This window comes from Scyliorhinus canicula, chromosome 13 (assembly GCF_902713615.1).
Source record: "Scyliorhinus canicula chromosome 13, sScyCan1.1, whole genome shotgun sequence".
Classification (NCBI taxonomy): domain Eukaryota; kingdom Metazoa; phylum Chordata; class Chondrichthyes; order Carcharhiniformes; family Scyliorhinidae; genus Scyliorhinus; species Scyliorhinus canicula.
This window is the reverse complement of record NC_052158.1, coordinates 138826826-138852646: the sequence shown is the minus strand read 5'-3', so window position 1 is coordinate 138852646 and position 25821 is coordinate 138826826. Positions and strand designations below refer to the sequence as shown.

Genomic DNA, 25821 nt, shown 5'->3' with positions numbered 1-25821 from the left:
GCCATTGGGCTTTTAGCTTTCAAGAACCACAACCGTCAAGGATGCAGCAGATCAATTAGTTACCAATTTAAATTTCCTGTTGATTAAAAAAAATATCTACTGCTAGATGTGGATTATGTAGCAGCCAAAACTCTCTAAATGTGAGCCATTAGTGTAAACTCTGGTTTTGGATGATGTAACAAAGTTAAGAACAATCCTTTTTAATAATCTTTTAGTAGTGTCACAAGTAGGCTTACATTAACATCGCAATGAAGTTACTGTGAAAATCCCCTAGTCGCCACACTCCGGCGCCTGTTCGGGTACACTGAGGGAGAATTCAGAATGTCGAATTCACCTAACAAGCATGTCTTTCAGGACTTGTGGGAGGAAACCCACACGGGGGGGGGGGGGGGGGGGGGGGGACATGCAGACGCCACACAGTGACCCAAGCCGAGAATCGAACCTGGGGCCCTGGTGCTGTGAAGCATCAGAATTAACCACTATGCTACCATAGATATTTGAAACTGCCACTCGAGGGCAAGGCATCTCTCTCTTTAAACTTAGAAACTAAAGTGAAAGTCGAAGGCCTACTGTGCACATCCAAGGCTAAAGAGAATAAACAAGACGACAAGATAAATAAGGATGGAGTGATTTGGAGATGCCACAGTGTAAAATTAAATCTTGGGCTTTTAGCTCTCAACAACCACAACTCAAGGATGCAGCGGATGAATTAGCTATACAATTTACATTTCCTGTTGATTAAAAAGACGTCTACTTCTAGCTGCGGGTTACATAGTGGCCAATGAGAGCTATTAGTGCAAGCTCCCTTTTTGAATGACTTAACCAAATCCAATTTAATATTTTAAAATCCCCCAGTCCAATTGAGGAATAAAATATCGGAGGGCGATCAGGAGTTCTACAGTTTTGTGCGATTCAGGAATATTTAGAAAATGGTGAGAGGAATCCTGGTTTTAACAAAAAAATTTATGCTTACACGTTCAACAAGCAATCTTGCCCACCCATTTTTACACTGTTGAAGCTGTTCAACACTGGTACAGATGAGGTAACCGTTAAAACGGGGAAACTGTACAATCAACTATATTCATTGGTGCATCAAAAGTTGTTTTTGCATTTGGTTGGCAAGCAGGGTGACCAAACTAGTGTTTAAAAAGGTAGTCCTCAGGGTGAGGAGGGCAGAAAACAGGCAACTCCTGGATGGAACTGGCTGACAGCAAGAGTCTAGAGTGGGGGGGGGGGGGGGGGGGGAAGGAGGGAGAGAAGTAACCATTGGGGGTTGACGAGGGAGTGAGGCAGTGGCTCATTCGGGTCAGCAGCAGACTTGCTCCTCCTGACCCCCAAAAACACCTCAGTCCATTTTCTAAACAGTATTTAAAGGGACTTGTGCACCAATACAAATTAGGTGAATGGTGAAATTGCGTGGCCAATTACACATACTGTCAAATCAAATGTTCTTTAGGAAAAGTTCATTTATAGGCCAGTCTTGTGAGAAAACCAGGTAAAAATAATCCACATTGCAGTAGGGAATGGGGTGGAGGGGGGGGGGGGGGGGGGGGGGGGGGGAAAGAGAGAAGAGAGATGAGAGCGAGAAAGGTCACTGACAAGAATGGCTCGGAAGCCAAGTTGTCAGTTTTCTGCTCCTGGAACGGAGGCAGCTCGAAGCCCTAATAGTAGCGCTCAGTGGAGAATGTGTAAGGGCTGACAGGAATTCTGCAGTCGTTTAAGAATGAATAATTTAATGAGATTACAATGAGTTGTGCCTTCATTTTGCTGATATAGTTGATTTACTCATTTGTAAGAATACTTTGCATCTTCTCTGCGACTTTAACTCTTTTCTCTTCTGTTCCATTAGTCTTATGACACCACCAGACTGCATGGGGACCTCGGTCATGCAGAGAGAAGACTTATTGAGTGACACAAACCATGATGGTTTCATCTGGAAATGCAGCCACGCTGAAGGCTTTATTTTCCCCGTTTCTGACAATAAATCTTGAGAATGCAGCTATATTCTGGGTAGCACCACACAAGATTAGGCATAATTCAGGTTGCGTCCATGGTTCAGCGGCAGAATTGTTATTTCCGTCTCTGAAAGTTGCTGGTTCATCTCATTCAATAGGCTTGGCCACAGAAGTTGGATCCAAGTGCTGTCCATCAGGTGGGATATTAAACCAAAGCTTCATCTGCCCTCACTTAGCAATATTTATATAGGAAAGCATGGAAGTTCTCCCCCATATCCTGAACAACATTTATATTTCAGTCATAACAAAGAGGCCAACAGAGGAAAGAAGAGTTGTGTGGGGTGGGTGGGTGGGGGGGGGGGGGGGGGGGGGGGGGGTGGTGGGGGGGGGGGGGGAGACAGGTCCCCCCCTATCACTCACTATAATTGTACACAATTATAACACAATCACTGAAACGACTACATGATGACATCAATAAGTTACATCCCACCATCAGACTCACCATGGACTACTCTCCAAAATCATTTGCTTTCTTGGACACACTCATCTCCATCAAGGACAGTCACCTCAGCACTTTGCTTTACTGCAAGCCCACGGATAACCTCACGATGCTCCACTTCTCCAGCTTCCACCCTAAACACATTAAAGACGTCATCTATGAAGATGAACATCTTGCCAAGGTCATCCCCACACCCCCATTACTTGCCATCAAACAACCGCGCATCCTCAAACAAACCATTGTTTACAGCAAACTACCCAGCCTTCAGAACAGCAACCACGACACCACACAACCCTGCCAGGGCAATCTCTGCAGGACGTGCCAGATCATCGACATGGGTACCACCATTACACATGAGAACACCACCCACCAGGTATGTGGGACATACTTGTGCGACTCGGCCAAATTTGTCTACCTCATACGCTGCAGGAAAGGATGTCCCGAAGCGTGGTGCATTGGCAAGACCATGCAGATGCTGTGACAACGGATGAACGGACATCGCGCAATAATCACCAGGCAGGAATATTCCCTTCCAATCGGGGAACACTTCAGCAGTCAAGGGCATTCAGCCTCTGATCTCCAGGTAAGTGTTCTCCAAGGCAGCCTTCAGGACGTGCGACAACGCGAAATTACCAAGCAAAAATGTATAGCCAAGTTCCGCACACGAGTTCAGCCTCAACCGGAACCTTGGATTCATGTTGCATTACATTCATTCTCCACCATCTGGCCTGGGCTTGCAAAATCCTACCAACTGTCCTGGCTTGAGACAATTCACACCTCTTTAACCTGGGATTACCCCTATCTCTGGATCTGTAAAGACTTAATTACCTGCAAATGCTCGCATTCAAAGCATTGTCTTGCATCTTTGACTTTGTCCATATATATGTTTCTGGAACCCACCTCTTCATTCACCTGAGGAAGGAGCAGTGCTCCGGAAGCTAGAGATTTGAAACAAACCTGTTGGACTTTAACCTGGTGTTGTAAGACTTCTTATTGTGCTCACCCCAGTCCAACGCCGTCATCTCCACATCATCACTATAATTGAACAGCCATCGGGAACAAGTTCCCATCTGTTATACAAAATTAATCCTTTTTTTAAATGGATCAATCTCGAGAACGATCTTATGGGGGCTGCATAGAAAACAACAATTCATTCGGAGGACGTCCGAGGGCAAACCCAGGACTTCCCCGATGCCAGACATTTTCTTTGCGGAAAATAGTTAAATTCATATTTGAGCCTCTCTACAAATAAGAGGTGGTGTTTGAAGTGTTGGCTAGTGTAGACTTGAGAGATGAACAGACACTTCCAACACTGATGAAGGTTCAACTCAATTTTATTAACTAACTTCTAACCAACTAACACACGATGTCTGTGGGTCTAAATGATGCTAACTTAAACTAGAGACCTAAGCCTTGTCCGAACCAGTTGATTCTCTCAGCACATGTTGTAAGTCTGTGCTGGGCTGGATGAGTTCTTGTTACACTCAGAGGCAGCACCCAGAATGAGCAGGAACTGTGGTGCCCTCTGTCTTTATAGTGTGTGTATTCTAGCACAGGAAGCTGGGGCTACTGATGGATGCAAGCTGGCTTTGTACAAGATTGAGTGGTAGAGTGGTTTTACATGGTCTGCTTTTGGAGTCAGTTGATTATAGAAGTCAGCAGGCAACATCAGCGTTTGATGTCGCACCTCATCAGTGCCTCAAATACACTCAAAATTCTTCCCGGGCTTCTTATCACAAATATCTACCCACATGAAAGGAATAAGCAGATTGAGAAAGCATTGTTTTGCACCATGGAATTGTCTGCAAGCACATAATGTAGTATGGACCGACTGCTACTCATGGATGAACAACAGTACTTTTTCTATCTGGAGCAGGGAAGAGGAGCAGTAGTGGTATTGTCACTGGGCTGGCAATCCAGAGGCCCAGGGTAATTCTCTGAGGACCTGTGTTCGAATCCCACCACAGCAGATGGTGAAATTTGAATTCAATAAAAATCTGCAATTAAAAGTTTAATGACGACCATTGTTGATTGTTGTAAAAATTCATCTGGTTCATTAATTCCCTTCAGGGAAGGAAATCGACCACCCTTACCTGGTCTGGCCTACATGTGATTCCAGACCTACAGCAACGTGGTTGAATGCCCTCGGAAAGGGACTAAGCAAGTCACCCAGTTCAATGGCAATTAGGGGTGGGCAATGAATGTTGGCCCAGTCAGAGGCGCCCACATCCCCCAAATGAATAAAATATATTGGAAGCATTATTAAAATATTACAATATTAGAAGCTACAATCTACGAATGACATTTACAAGTCAGGCCAAATTACTCAGCGAGGTTCTAAACGTTCTAATTCACACTACTTAATAATAATAATCTTTATTGCCACACATAGGCTTACATTAACACTACAATGAAGTTAGTGTGAAAATCCCCTAGTCGCCACGCTCCGGTGACTGTTCGAGTACACCGGGGGAGAATTCAGAATGTCCAATTCACCTAACAAGCATGTCTTTTGGAGCGTGTGGGAGGAAACCGGAGTGCCCGGACAAGCTGCATAATTAGGGCTGTGGACAGGGTTTTAAACTAATGGGGTGGGGAGTGAGGATTCAGAGAAAGGAAGACTTGGAAATCCAAGGAGAAAGATAAAGGCATCAGAACAGTACAGCAATGTGGGTGAATACAAGCAGAGGGGGATTGGACACAGGTTAACAGAAAATGTATATTGGTGAATACGTTCATTACAGGGAGTAGAAGTATTAAAAAAATTAAGGTTCTTTATCGGAATGCAGAAAACATCGACAGTAAGATAGAGGTAACCCTTTGCACAAATAGAGATAAATGATTTAGATCTAATCATCATTAGAGACATGGTTACAAGGTGACCAAGGTTAGGAAATAAATGTTCCACGGTGTACAATATTTGGAAAGATCGACAAAATGACTAAGCAAGGGTCAGGAAACAGTTTATGGAAGCAGTCTAAAGACCCTCTAACAGTAGTCACGCTGTTAGGCAGAGCATTAAACAAGAAATTATTGGAACTTATAACAAAGGAAATGTAATAATTGTTGGGATTTTAATTTTCATATAGGCATGGACAATCAAATTGGCAAGAATGGTCTAGAAGATGAGATGTAGAATGTTTTGAGGGAGTTTCTTGAAGCAATACATTATGGAAGAAAGTAGGGATGAAACGATCTTCGATTTTGTATTGTGTAATGAAGCAGGGTTAATTCGTAATGTCATAGTAAAGGATCCACTGGGCAATCATGACCATAATACCACTAAATTCTGCATTAAGGTTGAAAATGGCATAAAAGCCAATTGCATAAATATGAGGGGAGAGTTGGTTAAATAGACTCAAAATAATGGAGGTAATTGAAAAGTGGGAAACTTTTTGAAATTCAAAATGCTCGCTAAAAGTACATTCAACTGAAAACAAAAAACTCAAGAGAAAGAACCATCCACAGCTCATTCAGGTGGTTAAGTACAAGATGGGCAGCACGGTAGCACAAGTGGCTAGTTCTATGGCTTCACAGCGTCAGAGTCCCAGGTTCAATTCCCTGCTGGGACACTGTCTGTGCTGAGTCTGCACATTCTTGCCGTGTCTGCGTGGGATTCCGGTTTTCTCCCACAGTCCAAAGACATGCAGGTTAGGTGGATTGGCCATGTTAAATTGCCCTTGGTGTCCAAAAAGGTTAGGAGGGGTTATTGGGTTACGGGGATAGGGTGGAAGTGAGGGCTTAAGTGGGTCGGTGCAGACTCGATGGGCCGAATGGTCTTCTGCACTGTATGTTCTATTTTCTAGATTAAAACAAGAGATTTACAATATTGCAAAAAACAGTAGCAAGTCTAAGGATTCGGAGTGGTTTAGAAACAAGCAAAGGACAACCAGAGAGTTGCTAAAATGGGGAATAATAGAAGTAAACCAGCCAGAAATATAAAACAGATGGCAAGAATATTTATAAGTTTATATAGAGAGTATCTAAAGTGATGGTCCTTTAGAGGCAGAGACAAAAGAAATTATGAAGAATGAGGAAATTTAGGGGACATTGAACAAATATTATCTTAATTTAATTTAATAATCTTCATTGTCACAAGTAGGTTTACATTAGCACTGCAATGAAGTTACTGTGAAAAGCCCATAGTTGCCACGTTCCAACGCCTGTTCGGGTACACGGAGGGAGAATTCAGAATGTCCAATTCACCCAACAGCACGTCTTTCGGGACTTGTGGGAGGAAACCGGTGTACTTGGAGGAAACCCACGCAGACACGGAGAGAATGTGCAGACTCTGCACAGACAGTGACCCAAGGCGGGAATCAAACCTGGGACCCTGGAGCTGTGAAGCAACAGTGCTACCTACTGTGCTATCGCACCACCCCTTGAAGACACATGTTTCATACCAGGAATAGACCATCTTTAGCCCGGGGGCTAAAATTAACAAGAAAATTAATATCAGTAGGGAAAATGTATTGGAGAAACTTAAAGGACTCAAATCTGATAAATCCCCAGGATCTTCTGGCTTGCACCCTGCAGAGAAAGTGAATACGTTAGCTATGAACAGTTCCACGAGATTGAAAGCTGGCAAATGTCATACCACTTTTCAAGAAAGAAGGGAGAGAGAGAACCTTGAACTCAAGCCCAATTAATCCAACGTCAGTTGTTTGGAAATGCAAGAATCTATTAAGAAGGAAGTCTTAACAATGTATTTGGAAAAGCACATGATGATTAAAGCAAATCAACATGATTTCACTGAAGGGAAATCCTATTTGACAAATGTTTTGGAGTTTTGCTACCCAGTAGGGTAGATAAAGGGGGAACCAGTCGATATAGTATGCCTGGCATTCCAAAAGGGCCTTTTAAAACGTGCCAAACAAAAGGCTAATAGGCAAGATGAGGGCTCATGGAGTTGTAGGTAATATGCTAGCATAGAGATAGGAATGCTTATTACAACAAGTGGCTGAGATGGAATAATTACTCTAGGCTGGACTGTAAGTTAAATCTGTAACACACATCATCAGTGCTCCGAAGGTGCACTTTTTCTAAAGTGTTCCAGTAGTCTCCATTTATAGTCCAATCAATGTCACATGTTCAATTAACAATTCACTTAATAAGGTAACTGCTACACACTGTACATTGCTAAATGGATAGGAAGCAACAAGTGGGCATAAATGGGGCTTTTTCAAATTGGTAGGCAGTGAATAATAGATTGCTGCAAAGGTCAGTGCTGATGCCTCAGCTATTTACAAGCTATATAATGATTTGGATTAAGAGACAGAGAATAATGTATCCACGTTTGATGACAACAAACTGGGAAGAAATGGAAGCTTTGGGGAGGACACAGAGGGGCTGCAAAAAATATATACCAACAGGTTAAATGAGTGGACAGGAAGGTGGCAGATGGAATATAGTGTAGGGAAATGTGAAGTTATTCACTTTGATTGAAAGAATAGGAAACCAGAATAATTCATAAAAGATCTGCGGTCCCTCAGCCACTCACATGGTTGTGGTTCTCTTGGCCTCTCACGTAGTCTAAGTGTTTCTTTTACTACCTTGTCGCTCAAGTCCACAACAAATAAAACTGGCCCCGACTGGGACACGATTCGGTCTGGTAACCATGGTGGACCTGAGGCAACATTTCTGACAAGGACCAGGTCACCTACTAGAAAGGTCTGCTCCCTTTTCCCGGAGTGTGTTGTTTCCTCTTGACAGGCTTGCCATTCATCCTCCCTCCCTGACAAATTTGGGAAGAGGAAGTCCAAACGGGCTCAGAAATGACAACTCATCAGGAATTCTGCTGGTGTAATGCCTGTAGTAACATGGGGAGTCATATTGTAAGACAAAAGAAAGTTGGCCAACCCAAGGTGCAATTGTCAGGTGGACTGCTTCTTCAAAGCTGCCTTGAAAGTTTGTGCAGCTCTCTCCGCAGTGTGATGGGGGGCTGTTCTGGTATGGCAAATGCCATTCGTTCTGACAAAATGCTGAAAGTCCTCACCAGTGAAGACTGCCGTTATCAGACACTATTACTTCAGGAGGCAATGTGTAGCAAACACCTGCCGCAAGGTCTCTACTGTGGCCAAGGTCGTTGTCCCCAACTCTTGAATCTCCAACCACTTTGAATGGGCGGTGACCAAAGCGAGGAACATCTTGCCCAAAGGACCAGCGAAGTCCACATGTACCCCCGTCCAAAGGCATCCAGGCCATTCCCAAGGATGGAGGTTTGATGTAGAGGGAAGTGTTTACGGTGCTGGTTAGGGCTGCACTGGCACACCATGTTTTCAGTGTCTTTGTCGACGACTGGCTACCAGATGTAGCCAAGAGCAAGCATTTTCATTTTTGTCTGGCTCAGATGGGCACCATGTAATTATTGCAACAAGGGCTCATGGGCAGGGGGCACTACCACCGGGGAACCCCAAAGTATGATTCCAGCCTCACAAAGGAGTTTATCCTTTTGAGCAAGGTACGATCTTATTTGGTCAGATTTATTGTGTTGCCACCCAATTAAAATTCTGTGTTTTACGTCAGATAGGACTGAATTCCATTGTGTCCAATTCTTAATGTAGCTAGCCGAAACTGGTAGGGTGTCCAAAACGTTCAATGCTAAATGATTTCTTGCAGTACTTTTTACATTTGAGTACAATTCCCACATCTCTGAATCTTCTCAACACCTCTTCTAAACTTGCTATGTGCTCCTCAGTGATATTCCTGTTATTAGGACATCATTCAGCTAAACCTCAACCTTTGGGATGCCTTGAAGCAGATTTTGGAATTTGTGTTTTGGAATAGCGCACAGGCCAAGGAGATGCTAAATGGTAATCTGGTGGATTGAAACAGGCCTTTATGCATGTTAATCATCACAAATCTTTGGAATCTTCAACCAGTTCTAATACACTTGACTGAGGGAGAGTTTGGTGTATGCGATGCCTCTCGCCAACTTCGCATACGCAATTGGGTATGCCTGGTTGATTGTAAGCTTGGGGTCTGGAGTGGAAATGCTCCCTGACCAGCTTCACCAGATGGTCAAATAACTTTGTATCAAATAACTTGTATCATGAGTCTCTGGGAACTGTTAATAGGATAATGTTCTGTTTATCCTCCTTCGTTATTCATTTGTACGCGCACGATGGACCGGGAGGGAATTTCCTTCGGGGGAACACACTATTCCACAGGGAATAAGCAATATGGGGAACAGGCAGGAACATTGAATTGAAGCCCAAGATCAGCATGATCACACTGAATGGCAGAGCAGGCTGGATGGGCTACCTGACCTACTCCTTCTCCTTGCATTTATCTAGCACCTTTCACATAGTAATACATCCTAAGGCACAGTATTATTAAACAAAATTTGACACCAAGCGCATCAAGAAATATTACAGCAAAGTTTGGTCAGAAGGTAGGTTTTAAGGAGCGTCTTAAAGGAGGAAAGAGGGTTTGATAGGCAGAGGTGCAAGAGAGAATTCAAAGCTTAGGGTTTTACCACAACTACCAATGGTGCAGTGATTAAATCAGCGATGCTGAGGAGACCGGAATAGAAGGACCGCAAATACCCTGGGAAGTTTGTACGGCTGAAGGAGGAAGGGCAATGCCATTAAGAGATTTGAGAACAGGGATGTTACTTAACTGGGAGCACTTGTATATTAGTGAGGGCAAAGCGATGGGTAAACTAGACTTGGTCAATTTGGTCATGGGCAGCAAAGCTTTGAATGGGAACATGGGAGGCTGACCAAGAGAAGTGTCAAGTCTAAAGGTAACAAGAGGCATGAATGAGGGTTTCAGCAACAGTTGAGCTTTTCTTGTGGTCAAAGCAGACACAAATGCTGCAAACAGCAGCCCCTTGTCAAGAACTCGAAGACATGAAAAAGAACCAAAAATATTCAGCAACCGAAGCATCAAGATTTATGTTGCGATGCTGAATACATTGAAACAGAACTGGTACCATGGCAGCATGGAATAAAGAACAATTCAATATTGGGTGTACACGTGACAATAAACAATAAACAAATCCATCCAGTCACATCTTGCTCACACAGACTCTGAGCTGAGCTTATTCATTAAGTATGAAGGACAGATTTAAATTATTGGCTTGGATTTTTAGGATGGTGGGGTACTGTCCCTCTCCATATGTCATGAGCGGCTTCAAACTCTTTTACTGTGATTTGTGCCAAATGAATAAATACCTATCTAATTCGTGTTACCACTGAAATTTCAGGATATTTTAGAGATTTTCATAGATTCTCCATTAACAATGAAAGGTTGAAGAGCGAAATGAATTGTTGAAAATAGCCGGTGTGCTTCTTTGGTAGCAAGTGCTGCCTTCATTTCTGACCTCGTTGGTAATGGAAGTGGGAAATTGTCCAGGACCATCGATTGCTTCTGGAGACATGGGCAGTATTAACGGGATGGACACTGCACTTTAAGGGGAAAGAAATTGCAGGTCCTTAGGGAAAGTGACGGTGAGTGGGACTAGTTAGATAGACCTTGCAAAAGGCAAGAGCATACAAGGCCAAACTGCCTCGTTCTGTGCTCTATGACAGCCAGCTACAAAAGTGCTTTGCTTGTCCAGAACGGAAGCAAAATTACAGAGAACTGTATTATTGTCGGCACAAGCTGTCAAAGTATTTACCCCAGAAGCGTTTCTATTCATGGGCATGGTAATTTATAAAAAGTCCATGATTAAAATTAGAATTTTACATTTCCCCCCCCCCCCCACGTCTCCCCTCCCCACTGGAGGACTGTCCACCCCATCCCTCCCCTTTCCCCAACCAAGCCTTTCCTACTATCCCCGGCATTTACCTTTTCCTTGGGTTCCTCAATCTCGTCTGAAGTCTCCTGATGCAGTTCTTCGTCTGAACATCTGCTCCCCCAAGTGACACTATTTCAAAGGGCAAGGACACTATCCCTGGTGTCCTGGCCAATGTTTATCACTCAATTAACGTGAAGCGTTCCATATTTTTTTTCCCGGGACTGTTTAGCACACGGCTAAATCGCTGGCCTTTAAAGCAGACCAAGGCAGACTAGCAGCACGGTTCAATTCCCGTACCAGCCTCCCCAAACAGCCGCCGGAATGCGGCGGCTAGGGGCTTTTCACAGTAACTTCATTTGAAGCCTACTTGTGACAATAAGCGATTTTCATTTCATTTCTAAAACAAACCATTTGGTTATGATCAGGCTGTTGTTTGCGGGATCTTACTGTTCCCTACATTGGGAGGTCAGTTAGCTCAATTGGCTGGACGGTAGGTTTGTGATGCGGAGCAACGCCAATAGCGCGGGTTCAATTTCCATACCAGCGGAGGCTATCCATGAAGCCTTCTCAATCTTGAGTCCTCCCCCCAAACCCCCCCCCCCCCCCAATCCCCCTCCACCACATCTTGAGGCGTGGTGATCCTCAGGTCAAATCACTACCTGTCAGCTTTCTCCCAAAGGGGGACAACAGCCTATGGTCCTCTGGGACAGTGGTGACTTTCATTTTAATTTCACATTACAATAGAGACCGCATTAAGAGATTGGCAGCGGATGTCTGTCAGGCACTATATTCAAGCAAGTCTTTGTTATTTTAGCTTTGTAACTTGTACTGCTCTCTAAATCCTCTGCTAGAATTTGTAGCTAAAGATTCCATCCAACATTTGTAACTGACAAGTTGTGCTAACAACATGCACCCACTATGAAGACTCAAAATGTCCTTGACACAAAAACTGATACAAAAACACTTTACCAATATTTCCAACACAGGAAAAGGTTTACATTGATCATACTGTGTATCAAGGCTGGGGTGCCATTTTGTGCGCAAAAAATAAATAAATAAATAAAATAAATCGGTGTGAATGGTGCCAGCCATTCCGGTGCAATCCCTATCGCAATCTTCCCACACTTAGTAATTATTTGGAGAGGGGCATGATTTGTACCTGCACTGAGAGCGGTCCCTAACCACTATCGGACAGACTGGCTTCAGAGAGATCGGGTGCCATTTTTAAAGGTTGGCACTGCCAAGGTGCCACTGCCCTGCCCATGTGCCCAACCACCCGAGGGCTACAAAGCCCTCAGAGAAAGAGGAATACCGGGAGCTGGGAGAATCTGTCTTGAAAAACAAAATCCCGGCATATTTAAATTATGATTTAAATATTCTAATCTGATTCTCACCTAATGAGGGCGTGAACCAGATCACAGCAGCTGAAGCTAGCCGACGGCATCACGCACTGTTTGGCACCCATTGCAAATTCTGCTTCAGGGTTCTCCTTCTATTCCCTGTCCGGTGAAATATCTCCTCTCCTCCCCCCCGCCGCCCAAAATGCCTCATAAATATTTCAAATCACTTCACTAACAAAATGAGAACGGAAAGAATAGGAAAAGGAGGAGAAACAGTTGTACAAAGTAAAATAATTTGTGAGCAGGCTTTGACTGCCAATGATCAAGCACAGATCCATAACTGGATCAACAGAAATCAAAAAGGCACTCAATATAAACATAAAAACATTTCAGAGATTGCCTTCTCACTTATCCGAAATGAGCCTTCATGTTGGACAAACTTTACAGCTAAATAACTGAAACAAAAGTTTACATCAGGGGTGGGCAAACTACGGCCCGCATGGGCCCGCCAAAGGTCTTTATGCGGCCCACCAAGATCAAGTCATAAAAAAAAAACAAAAAAAAATTATTTTTAAATTTTTAAAAAACATTTTTTTTTATAAGGTTAATGTGGGGGGCTGTTGGGTTACTGGTATAGGGTGGATACGTTGACTTGAGTAGGGTGATCATTGCTCGGCACAACATCGAGGGCCGAAGGGCCTGTTCTGTGCTGTACTGTTCTATGTTCTATATGAGGCGCCCAGAATCATAACCGGGTGAAGCGCCACTTTTGAAAAGTAGAGATAAAGAGGGCTAAAGGCAGGATGCCGCCGGGGAAGCGCTGAGGTATATGCCGCACGCTAATTGGTTACAACCGGGACTATTAATACTATGCGGCCCTTTAAAATTGTGAATTTCTGAATGTGGCCCTTGCACGGAAAAGTTTGCCCACCCCTGGTTTATATTAAAAAAAACATCTGTCAGAGTCGACTTCTGTTATGAAGGTCACAGCCACAATGGCTTTAAATTCTGAAGCAACATTCAGACAAGCGAAGAAAAAGTTGTTTCCCAAAGCCAGTGCCAAGAGATTAAAAACACAATTAGCTCATTGGTTATTTATGGAGTTCAAACTGACTTCTACAGAGGCGCAGATCTTTTCAATGCAGCACACAATGTGCCCATTTAGGTGACCGATAATATCCAGGCGGAAAAATAAAAAATATATTTCCATAGGTGGATGTCGCAACCACAGTCATTGTAAAAAGTTTCCATGGAATATTTTGAGCTGCAAAAATATTCAAATGAATTATAATGGCCCCTTCCAAATTAGCATCCAGGTATGATCAATTGGATAACAACTCCACTCATGAGGTAACTACAATCTACTTCCACTCATTATTCACGAGTGTTGTGCTGATGTAATCAGTCTCCCCTGATATTCTGACAAGCCACGGCATAATTCTCATTCTTACTCTTCAGGTAAGGATGTTTTACCTGAATTAGCTATTGGATTAAGCTCAGAATCCCGACAGCCACCTAATTTGACCTTGAGTCTCGAGAAAGCGTGTCTAGTGCTGTGTCGAACTCACCACCCCAGCCCCTCCCCGGAGAACAGTTGTGGGGCCTGGTCAGGTCAAGTAGCAAACATCTTCAAAGAAGCAGGGAATGTACCTTCATAAGAATGTTGTGTTCCTTCACTGGAGCGGTCAGACATTCCACCAATTGCACAAATTCCCTCTTTTTTGTTAATGACTTTTCTGAATGTTTTGCTGATCTCTTTGTCTTTGAGTTCCTGGAAAACCTGAAATTTATTTGAAAAAATAAATAAATGACAGGAGCTCAATTATATTACAAGGGAGTCAAGGCAGACAGGGAAGATCAGAATTCGATCAGCCATGATCTTACCAAATAGCAGAGCAAATTCAAAAGACTGATTGCCATTGCTCCAATTATAATTTTTTTAAAAAAGTATTTCTATTCCATATTTTCCAACATTTTTACAATTTACAACAGTCATAAAACCCACCCAACACATTAAACCAAACCCCACACACCCACATTCTCCCCCCCCCCCCCCCCCCCCCCACCACACCTCCATCATCCCTCCAGCAGCAGTCAACGGTAACCAACTCCAAATTGTGAAATAAGCAAACCCCAAATATCGTAGAACCCGCCACTCACTCCCTTTAGAGCAAATTTCACCTTCTCCAGGGCTGAGGCACAGGGCAGGGAAGCTGACCTCCATCCCAACAAGACCCGCATGTGAGCATTCAGCGATACAAAGTCTCAGACATCTGTGCCCTCTCCCGTCTGCAGCTCCAGCCAGTCTGACACCCCGAATATGGCTTCCAGGGGATTTGACTCCACATTGACATGCAGAACCCCTGTAATGGTGCTGAAAATCACCCAAAACTTTGGGCAGGATGAAAACATATGTACATGGTTCGCAGGGACCCTCCCACATCACTCACAGACATCCTCTAACGCTCATTCAGCTCCTCCAAGTTCGCAAACCGCCATCCCAAAAAAGGATCCTTCATCTCCCGAATCCCCTGCTCTTCCCATTCCCAGAACTCACATCCATTCTCCCCATAATTTCCCCTGATCGGCATGCCCTCCGATTCTGCTCCCAACACAAAACGTTGCTGAAACTGCCTCCAAATCTTCAGCGTGGCCACCGCCACTGGACTCACTGAATACGTCCCTGGGGCCATCAGGAGGGGCGCCGACCCCTACGTGAGCCCAGCTCCATCCTCACCCAAAAAGCCCCCACCTTCCTATCCCATCTCTGAACTTTCCCTGCATTCCCGCCCAGTTATAATAGATCAGACTTGAGGCCGAAGCACGCCACCCCCTCCCGACTGCGTCCCCTCTGCAATATCATTTTCCTGCCCAGTCAACGAAGAGACCACCTTAACTACACCCTTGAAAAATGCCTTAGGCAAAACGACTGGCCACAGTGAAACAAAGTCAAGAATTGCGGTAAAATGTTCACTTTCACCGGCCCGCCAACGACAAAGGAAGACTATCTCACTTCAGCAAATCAGTCTTCACTTTCCCCACAAAGCTACTAAAATTGAACTTCCGAAGACCTGCCCAATCCCAGGCCACCTGCACCCCCAGATACCTAAAGTGAGACACCGCCAGCCAGAATGGCAGCCACCCGCCCCAGCTCCTACACCTCACTTTTCCCCAAATTCAGCTTATACCCAAAGAATGTCCCAAATCTTTGAAGCAAACCCATTATGTCCCTGATGGAACCTTCAATTCACCAGACACGTGCTTTCAGATATGAACAGTGGTTTTAATCTACTTACTACAGAGCCAGCCTGTTACCCGTTGATGAACTCTCGATGAACTGCAGGCTGACTCTGGACAAGGGTATTTATACAGCAGCACAGGGGGGAGGAGTCGTGGGCGGAACCAAGGGTGGAGCCCTGTACAAACTCCTGAGCATTCCCAGAGCTACTCCCCCTAGCAGTCGGATAACGCTACTGCGCTTACAAAGGTATTTGTAAATACAGTGCGAATTACCAAATTACATTCACCCCCTGCAAAAAAATCAAGTCCGGCGGGGGTGGTGGTCTACAAAGTAAGTCTGTCCGGTGGTCGAACTGTCCGCTGTGATCTGCGGAGCACCGGGGTTGCAGCCTCTTGCGGTGGCTGGATGGGTGTTGTGTGCTGGGGTACGATGGCAGACTCCAGGGAGGGTTGAATCCGAGCTTCATACTCTCCTGGTTCGACCGGGGACTGGGGGCACCTGGGGCTGGCCGGAGCGGAACTGGTGGAGCGAGCTCGTGGGCTCGTGAGCGCGAGGGGGCGGCAGCATGGGGTGTAGGGCGAGGGGTCCTTCTGTGGGGGTAGAGAGGGCGCTGGATCCGGCGGGTGCCAGATCCCGGAGGGATACTGTGTCCTGACGGCCGTCAGGGAACTCGACGAATGCGTACTGGGGGTTGGAATGGAGCAGGCGCACCTTCTCAACAAGGGGGTCGGTTTTGTGTGCCCTGACGTGTTTCCTCAGGAGTACGGGGCCCGGTGTCCTCAGCCATGCCGGAAGTGAGACCCCCGTGGTAGTGCCCCTGGTAAAAATGAAGAGCCTCTCCTGAGGGGTCTGATTGGTCGCTGTGCATAAAAGAGACCTTATAGCGTGGAGCGCGTCTGGGAGGACTTCCTGCCACTGGGCGACTTGGAGCTTTCTAGACCGGAAGGTCAGTAGGACGGTCTTCCAGACCGTCGCGTTCTCCCTCTCCACCTGCCCGTTCCCCCTGGGGTTGTAGCTGGTAGTAGGAGAAGAAGCCCAAGCACCGTTTGAGGGCCTTGGGACAATGGGGGAGGGGGAGTTCTAAGAGAGGGCGTATACGGTCCGGGTCTGGGCCCAGGACTCCGTTTTCCACGACATAGCCGAGGATGGCTAGTCTGGTTGTGCGGAAAACGCATTTCTCCTTGTTATAAGCGAGGTTTAATTTCTGTGCCGTCTGGAGAAAACGGTGGAGGTTGGTGTCGTGGTCCTGCTGGTCATAGCCGCAGATGGTGACATTGTCCAAGTACGGAAATGTGGCCCACAGCCCGTACTGGTCCACCATTTGATCCATTGCTCGTTGGAACACCGAGACCCCATTAGTGACACCGAAGGGGACCCGGAGGAAATGGAAGAGGCGGCCATCGGACTCGAATACCGTATAGTGGCGGTCCTCCGGGCGGATTGGGAGCTGGTGGTATGCAGACTTCAGATCCACCGTGGAAAAGAGCTGATACTGGGCTATCTGATTTACCATGTCTGCAATCCTGGGGAGGGGATACGCGTCGAGGAGCGTAAATCTATTTATGGTCTGACTATAGTCGACAACCATGCGGAATTTTGCCCCGGTCTTAACGACCACCACCTGAGCTCGCCAGGGACTATTGCTGGTCTCTATAATCCCCTCACTGAGAAGCCTTCAACCTCTGTTCTGATAAATACCCTATCCTGCAGGCTGTATCGCCTGCTACGAGTGGCTACGGGTTTACAATCCTTTGCGAGATTGGCAAAGAAAGGAAGGGGGGAGATTTGCAGCGTAGCGAGGCTGCAGATAGTGAGTGGGGGCAGGGGCCCGCCGAAGCTGAGGGTGAGGCTCTTACGGTTACATTGAAAATCTAGGCCTAATAAGAGTGGCGCGCAGAGGTCGGGCAAAACGTAGAGTTGGAATTTTGAGTAGCTAGTGCCTCGGATTGTGAGTGTCGCGGTGGTGCATCCCTGGATCTGGACCGAATGGGAGCCTGAAGCGAGCGAGATAGTTTGCCGCACGGGGAAAACGGGGAGCGAACAGCATCTTACCAGGTCTGGATGTATGAATCTCTCAGTGCTCCCGAGTCAAAGAGGCATGGCGTTCTGTACCCGTTGATTTGGACCTCTGCCATCGAGTTTCGTAGATTCTTTGGTCGTGATTGGTCCAGGGTGACTGCGCTGAGTTGCGGGTAGTCGGCGGCTCGATCAGCTGTGCTGGAGTGGCCCCGTGCTGACTGCCCTCTGAGTTCGTAGTCGTACTCTTCCGATGAGTTGTCCGAGCGTGGAGATGCAGGTTGGGCCCATGGATCGCACGTGGCGGGCAGCGAGGAAGACGGCGTTCAAGATGGCGGCCCACATGAGTCGCATGTGGACGGCCGCGTGGTGGAGGTTTGCCAAGATGGCGGCCCCCATGGATCGCCCGTGGCGGGAGGGGTCGGGGCATAGGCCGCAGCGTTTCGGACCCCGTGGGCCTGCGGGTGTGGGAGCGATTACTTCGTGCTGCTGGGAAGTTGGAAGCTGGGGCCCTTTTTGCGAGGTGCACTCTCGCGTAATGGCCTTTCCGCCCGCAGCTGCTGCAGGTCACGATGCAAGCCGGGCAGTGCTGCCACGGGTGCTGATTCTGGCCGCAGGAATGGCAGGCTGGAGCAGCATAGTGGCTGGCTGGAGCAGCATAGTGGCTGGCTGGAGCAGCATAGTGGCTGGCTGGAGCAGCATAGTGGCTGGCTGGAGCAGCATAGTGGCTGGGCGCCCGCGTGGCACAGGCCTGGGGGAGTCGCTGGTCGGGGGCCCATGATTGGGTCGCGGGGTCCACGGGAACGAGGTGAGGCTGCGGAAGGAGACCTCCATAGTGGTAGCAATTTCCACAGTTGTTTCTAAGTCTTGGGCCCCCTTTTCCAGCAGTCGTTGGCACACATAATTAGACCCGAGGCCCGCTACAAAAACATCACGTACAGCACGTTCTCTATGTTCAGCCGCGGTAACCGCTTGATAGTTACAGTCATTTGATAAATTGAGTTCTCTTAAAAATTCGGCGCGTGATTCCGTAGGCCACAGGCGGCGAGTCGTGAACACATGGCGTGCGTAAACTTCGTTAAAGGGCCTTACATACACCTTATCGAGTATCGCTAGCGCTGCAGTATATGAACCGGCCGAGTTTAGTTGCGTAGAGATTCTATGGCTCACCCTCGCGTGCAGTAGACTTAACTTCTGTTCCTCTGTCGTTTCGGCTGTGCTCGCTTCTGCCAGGTAGGCCTTAAAGCACCGCAGCCAGTGGGAGAAGATTTATTTTGCCTCTGCATCCTGTGGGTCGAGTTCTAGGCGTCCAGGCTTGAGGGCTGATTCCATGATCGATCTTGACTGTTCTTAAGTAAATTAAATTGATGGAACCATCAATTCACCAGACACGTGCTTTCAGATGTGAACAGTGGTTTTAATCTACTTACTACAGAGCCAGCCTGTTACCCGTTGATGAACTCTCGACGAACTGCAGGCTGACTCTGGACAAGGGTATTTATACAGCAGCACGGGGGGAGGAGTCGTGAGCGGAGCCAAGGGTGGAGCCCTGTACAAACTCCTGAGCATTCCAAGAGCTACTCCCCCAGTGGTCGGATAATGCGACTGCACTTACAAAGGTATTGGTAAATACCGTTTGAATTACCAAGTTACATTCACCACAGTCCCTCACCGAGGATCCCGGCTAATCCGCATACAAGGATACCCCATGCTGCATCCCACCCACTGTCCCCCTCCACAACCTCAAGCTTCTCAGCACAATGGCCAATCAGTCAAACGCCTTCTCTGCATCACCGCCACCACCTCCAACTCCATTCCCTCTGTCAGAGAAAGCATCACATTCAGCAGCCGCTTCCCATTCGGTGACAGCTGTCTGCCCTTAACCAACCCAGTCTGTTCCTCCTAATCACCCTTGGAAGACACACGAGGCACTGCCAATGCGCCCGGAAGGCAATCCCAAGTTGGCAGGAGCACTGTCTGGGTGCCAGGGTGTCAGTGCAAGGGTGCCAGAGGACGAGGGGGACCCTGCTGATGAAACAAGGGTAGATGGGGAGTTTGAAGAGTGAGGTTGTGCAGGGCAGATAAGTAGGGGCTCCAGGAGGTTTGGGGAGTGTGACGGGTGGGGGGTCCTGGGAAGGGAAGAGGTGCTGTGAGGGGGCTGGGGGGGGAAACCCCAGGAACCCATAGCAGGGGGGTGTAACATTGCCCATGGGTGGGGCGTATAGCGTCCGAATCTCGGAGTTCAGTTCCCCAGTGCGAAAGAAAATTCTAAGTGTGGGTTAAACCAGTGAGAAACTCCCCAGGACCCAAAAAAGTAACTAAGTGTCATTGAATAGCGGCAGGAAACTCCCTGAAAAACCTACAAATGATATTTCCAGAGAATCCTGCCCCCAATCTTTCTGCCTCATCAAACACCTCCACTGCCTCAAAATAAAAGTCCTTTGAATTATGAGTCACACTCAGTTTCGCCGGTTTGACCACTCTGAACCTCATTCCGCTGCCGTACAATGCCGCCTTCACCTGTCCAAAGACCACCTGCCTTCTCGCCAACTCTGCCGTCAGATCTTGGTATATGCTTATACCAGCACCTTCCCACTTCACAACTTGCTTCTGCTTTGCACAGTGGTAGCTGTGGAAGCAGCCTATGGCCACCTGATAGTTCACTTGATTTTGGCTTCAGCCAAAGCGACCAATGCGCCCTGTCCAGCTCAATGGGAGAACCCTCCCCATCAACTCAGCATGATGTGGAGATGCCGGCGTTGGACTGGGGTGAGCACAGTAAGAAGTCTCACAACACCAGGTTAAAGTCCAACAGGTTTGACTCAGCAAACATCTTTGCAAAATACTTGGTTGGCCTCAGGCCCTCCACCCCCTCGGGCAAACCCACAGTCCTCAAATGTTGTCTCCTCAGCCTGCTCTCCAGGTCCTCCACATTGGTTCTGAGCCCTTTAATGAGCTCTGCCACCCTTCGCAGCTCCTCCCCCATCAAGGTGAACTGGTAGCCGTGCTACGACAGTGCCTCCTCCACCCACTTCAACTTCTCTCCCACCTCGAACAACGTCTTCGTCAATACAACCTTTAATGGGGCAAGCACTTCCTCCACCCACTCTTTAAGCGAAGCTGCCATCTCTTTCCAAAGCACCTACAAATGTTTAGCAAACTCTTTCAAACTCCACCGACACCACCTCAGTCAGAGTTTCGACCGTGATGGGAGCGGCTCCACCTGATGTCTCAGCCCCTGCCACCTTTCCTCCTGCTGTACTCACAGCAATACTCGCTGGAGGATTTTCACTCACTTCTTTCCACCACCTTTCTTCGGGGACTTGGACATTATCGCAACTCCTTATGACTTCCCACACCAGCTCATCCTGAAAGTACTGAAACTGGGCATAAAAGGCCAAAAATTGAAGACTCTAGCAGGAGCCACCTAATGTGCGACCTCCACCTAAATGTTGCCACCGGATGTCCCCCATCGCCACAATTATGATCTTATGGGATGCAGATAGCTATATAGTGAAGGTTCAATGAACACAAAACTGATTTGGCGATTTTCATTTAATTTGTATTACAAGAAGCAAAATCACCCAGAACACTATTTAAAATGATCTTCCGTAGAATTCCGTTCATTCTTTGAAACAAAAAGAGATTACACTACCCGTAAGCAATGCTCTACCTCACTGTCAGTGAGGAGTTTGCATCACTGTCCATGAGGAGTTTGCACATTCTCCCCATGTCTGCGTGGGTTTCACCCCCAAAACCCAAAAGATGTGCAGGATAGGTGGATTGACCACGCTAAATTGCCCCTTAATTGGGAAAAAAAATTGGGTTCTCTAAATTATTTATTTATTTATTTTTTAAAAGCAATGCTCTACCATCCCATACAGACTGAATTATTGATAGCTGTGTCCTCAGAACCTGTACATGATAAATATCGAAGCAAGTTTCTGAGCAACCTCCTTTTAGAATACAGCCTGAGGAACAGTCTGAGGAAACACGGCCATGGAGGACAAACACGATGCTGCCTTTTTCCAGGAGGAAGGACTGGTGGGGGATGCCCTGGGCAGTGCCAGCCTGACACCCTGAGAGCCATTGCCAACTGGCAAGGGTGGTGCCAAGCTGGAATTCATTGCTCGCGCGCAATCAGGCCGGGGACCTTCCCATTGTGCGTTGGTGCTGGAGGGGAGGTTGGCGATCGGTTCGGGGGCCTCAGGAATTGGGATGTTATTTAAATATGGCATCCCGATCTCCCGGTACACTGGGGAGCTTCAGCAAGCAGAACATCCCAGTGTACAAAACGGGGCTGTGCGCAGCCTTGGTCGCGCGTTCCCTGTTGAGGCCCTTATGCAAAGCGGGTCGCGTTGAATAGCTGTGCGCTTCCCGGCACTGCGAGCGCCAGCAAACACGCGGCTAAACGCACTCGCGAGGGGACTTTGTTCCCATTTGGGTGAATCGCACGCAAAGAATCTTCGGTCTTCCATCCAGCACACATTCCCCTTTTAGTCACACTTATATAAATGCAAAATAGACAGAGGCTGGAAATTGGAAACAATATTTTAAAAAAATGTGCAGATAAAAGTGGGGAGGGTACAAAAACAAGAATAAAAAGCAAGGTCTGTGATAGATCACAATACAGGAAATTAAATGACAAAGAAGTTGGGTAAAACAGCAATTTATATCTACTTCAAATTTAGTGGCTCAGGGAGAGCATATTTCAAACAGAGTGAACTGATAGGAGTTTGACGAGTGGGGAATTCAGTGGGGGGGGGGGGGAGGAATTGCTTTTATAAAACTTTTTTCTTACTTTAATGCAGCAGAAGAAGCAGGTTGGGGAGGAACTGGTAAACTAATTAGGAATTAAGAAACATATAAATCTTAGTTGTAGGTGGTACGAGCATCGAATAAGTACAATGAATAAGCATACATTAATTAAGACAGTAATAAATTAACTAAATGACACAAGTAACAATGGTAGGGCAGGTCTGTTGCAGCTGTGGAATGTGTTCCAAAGCATCAACACAGTCCAAGACAATATTGTCAACAGAAAGCAAGCTAGAAGAGTTCTGAATCAAGATTAAAGTGGAGACACACCACAGCCGTGGGGGCGAGGAGGTGGGGGAAAGGGAGGGATACCGGGCAACTTTGTATCAGAAGACATTCACACCCTCTTAGAATAGGGTCATCTGTCTCTATCAGCAGTGAACAACAAAAGGGCGTGACCATTAGTGAGGCGGGTAAAAGGGGCCAAGCAGGTAGTGGCGGACAGGCCTCAGACTTTGCAATCATCAAAAAGATCTTGAATTGTTTGTAACCTGTATGAATGAAAGAAAGGTCGACAAGGTAGATGCACAAGACTGGCCATGGCACCAAGGGGTAGGGAGCCACTGGGAGGAACAAAAAGGAACGCAGCAGTAGTAGCAGGAGGTATTACTGTCAGGGGATTGACACTGTTCCCTGCAGCCGAGAACGTGACCCCTGCCACCCGGTGCCAGTGTTCAGGACATTTGCTGAGGACAAGAGAGAAACTTGCAGTGGAAGGTGGAGAATCCAGCTGTTGTGGACCTTGTAGGTACCAACAGCTTTAGTAGAACGCAGAAAAAAGGTTCTGAATAAAGAGTGCGAGGAGCAAAAAGTAAAACTCTGGATTATTACCTCCAAAATGAGCAAATTGGCATTGGGCAAATAAAATTAGATGACTACGTGGTTCAGAGGGCTTGGGTGATGTGGGTTCTAGTTCTGTGGCACACTGGCAGCAGTACTAGGAATGTGAGACCTGTACCATTGGGATGGTCTGCACCTGAATGCAGGTATTCTACAAGTATTCTAGTGAGCTCAATAACTAGGGATGTGGAGAGGATTTTAATATAAGTAGGTAAGAGAAAGAGATCAGATTTGGGAAGAAATTGTGATAAATCAAAGAGTAGGGACAAGGTAAGGGAGAAAGTTATTAATGTGGGAAAGGATAAACAGCCGATGACAGGAAGGGACAGAGTGTACAAGACGAGTAAATCAGCAGATAAGTTACAAACTAAAGGACAACGGCTCTGTATCCGAATGCACGTAGCATCCAAACTACAGGTGAATTAGAAGTGCAAATATAAATACGATCAGTTAGCCATAAATTACATAAAGAGGTATCTGAACATTGAGGTGTACGTGACATTTAGAAAGGGCAGGAAGTTGGGAAACAGTGGAGGAGTGGCTCTGTTAATTAATGTTGGTACGAGCGCAGGAGAGACACATACCCCAAGTTCAGGGAACGAGGATGTAGAAAATTACCAAGACAAGAAGTCACTTGTGGGAGATAGTGTACAGTTCCCCTAACTGTAACTACATGGGAGGATGGCAGATACAAAGGAAATCATAATGGGAGCTTGTCGGCAATTATAATGGACGATTTTAATCTACATATAGACTGGAATAATCAGGTGGGCAAAGGTAGCCGAGATGAGAGATTCACACAAAGTTTTCAGGATAGGTTCTTCGACCTATTATTGTGCAACAAGGTGGGATTAATTAATGGCCTCAGTGACGGTGCCCCGAGGTAGAAGCAAACATAATAGGATTCAATTTTACAATCAGTTTTACGGGACAGAAGGGCAGATCTTTATTATATAATCTTTATTATTGTCACATGTAGGCTGACATAACACTGCAATGAAGTTACTGTGAAAATCCCATAGTCGCCACACTCCGGCACCTGCTCGGGTACACGGGGAAAATTCAGAAAGTGAGTATTGGCCCAATAGAAAGTGAGTCTGGGGAAATAATACTGAAAAATAAGGAAATGAATTGAGCAGGTGCATCAGTCTTTACTAAATGATACAAGTAACATCCCAGATGTTAAATCAGGAAATGGAAGAGAGGGAGGAACTCCAGAAAATTCCAAATCATCAGGGAGTGGAACAGGGCAAATGACTGGAGCGGAGGATGAACAAATCCCCGGATCCTGATGGACTTCATTCTCGGGTATTAAAAGAAGCGGCTCGTGAGATAGTTGATGCGCGGGTTTTAATTTTCCAAAATTCCCTACTTTTAGGGAACGTTCCATTAGACTGGATCCATTAGATTCCCCTTTGTTCTGGGTTTTCTTTCCACTTGTTTAACATCTGTTACATACCTAACTTTTCCCAGTTCTGATGGGAGGTTATTAACCTCATACATTCACTCTGTTTCTCCCGGCACAGATCCTGCCTGACCTTCTGATTGATAACCTCTGCCACTGAACGTGGGCAGAGGTGAATGTTTTCACCCAGTTAGTCCGATTGCCCATAAAATGCATCTCAAAAACTAGCATCTCAAAAACTATTAGATGGATTTCAACAAAACTGATAGGAAAGCTCGAGTAAATGTTGATTTGCCCCACTCAGAACCAGAACCTAAAGCCCCTAAGATCCTACAATCGTTATCTTCCAAAAGTCAGAAAAGGCACAATCAAAGGGCGGCACGGTGGTTAGCACTGCTGCCCCACGGAAACCGAGGACCTGGGTTCAATCCCAGCCCCGGGTCACTGTCCGTGTAGAGTTTGCACATTCTCCCAGTGTCTGCGTGGGTCTCACCCCCACAACCCAAAAGAAGCGCAGGGTAGCTGGATTAGCCACACTAAATTGCCCCTCAAGTGGAAAAAAATTGGGTACTTTAAAATTAAAAGAAAAGCCACAATCAAAGCTATTATCTGTATTCAGATTAAAAAGGGCAGATGCTTTTCTTATTTCAGAAGCATTGAAGATGCTGGAAGGACCTTAAATCTGGTTCTCGGCAATAGCTGGATTAGCTGCGGCATTATCGATTAGGATGGGGCTGCGGGGGGGGGGGGGGGGGGGGGGGCTTCTCAGGCTTCAGGAACTGGTCAGACATTGGAGGAAGAGGATTATTTGTCAGCAGGGCAGGAAGAGTCAACCAACAGGCTGATCTTTTAAGAGCTCGAATTTGGGGGAAATGAACGGCAGGGGAAATTGTAAAACTACTAAGGTTAGAAGTCTCAGATGCAAGGGAAACAAGTAGATGTGTATAACTGCGATAGACAAGTG

The 25821-nt window shown here is 46.5% G+C and overlaps 1 protein-coding gene across 3 annotated transcripts in view; it reads right to left on the bottom strand.

Annotated features, from left to right (window-relative positions):
- The window catches only part of LOC119976786 (plastin-1-like), a 198577-nt gene that overhangs the window by 54815 nt on the left and 117941 nt on the right, over positions 1–25821 (bottom strand). For all 3 annotated transcript variants that reach the window (XM_038817566.1, XM_038817568.1, XM_038817569.1), the window contains exon 4: positions 14188–14317. In XM_038817566.1, coding sequence (XP_038673494.1) covers positions 14188–14317 — 130 coding nt within the window. The remainder of the gene's footprint in view (positions 1–14187; positions 14318–25821) is intronic.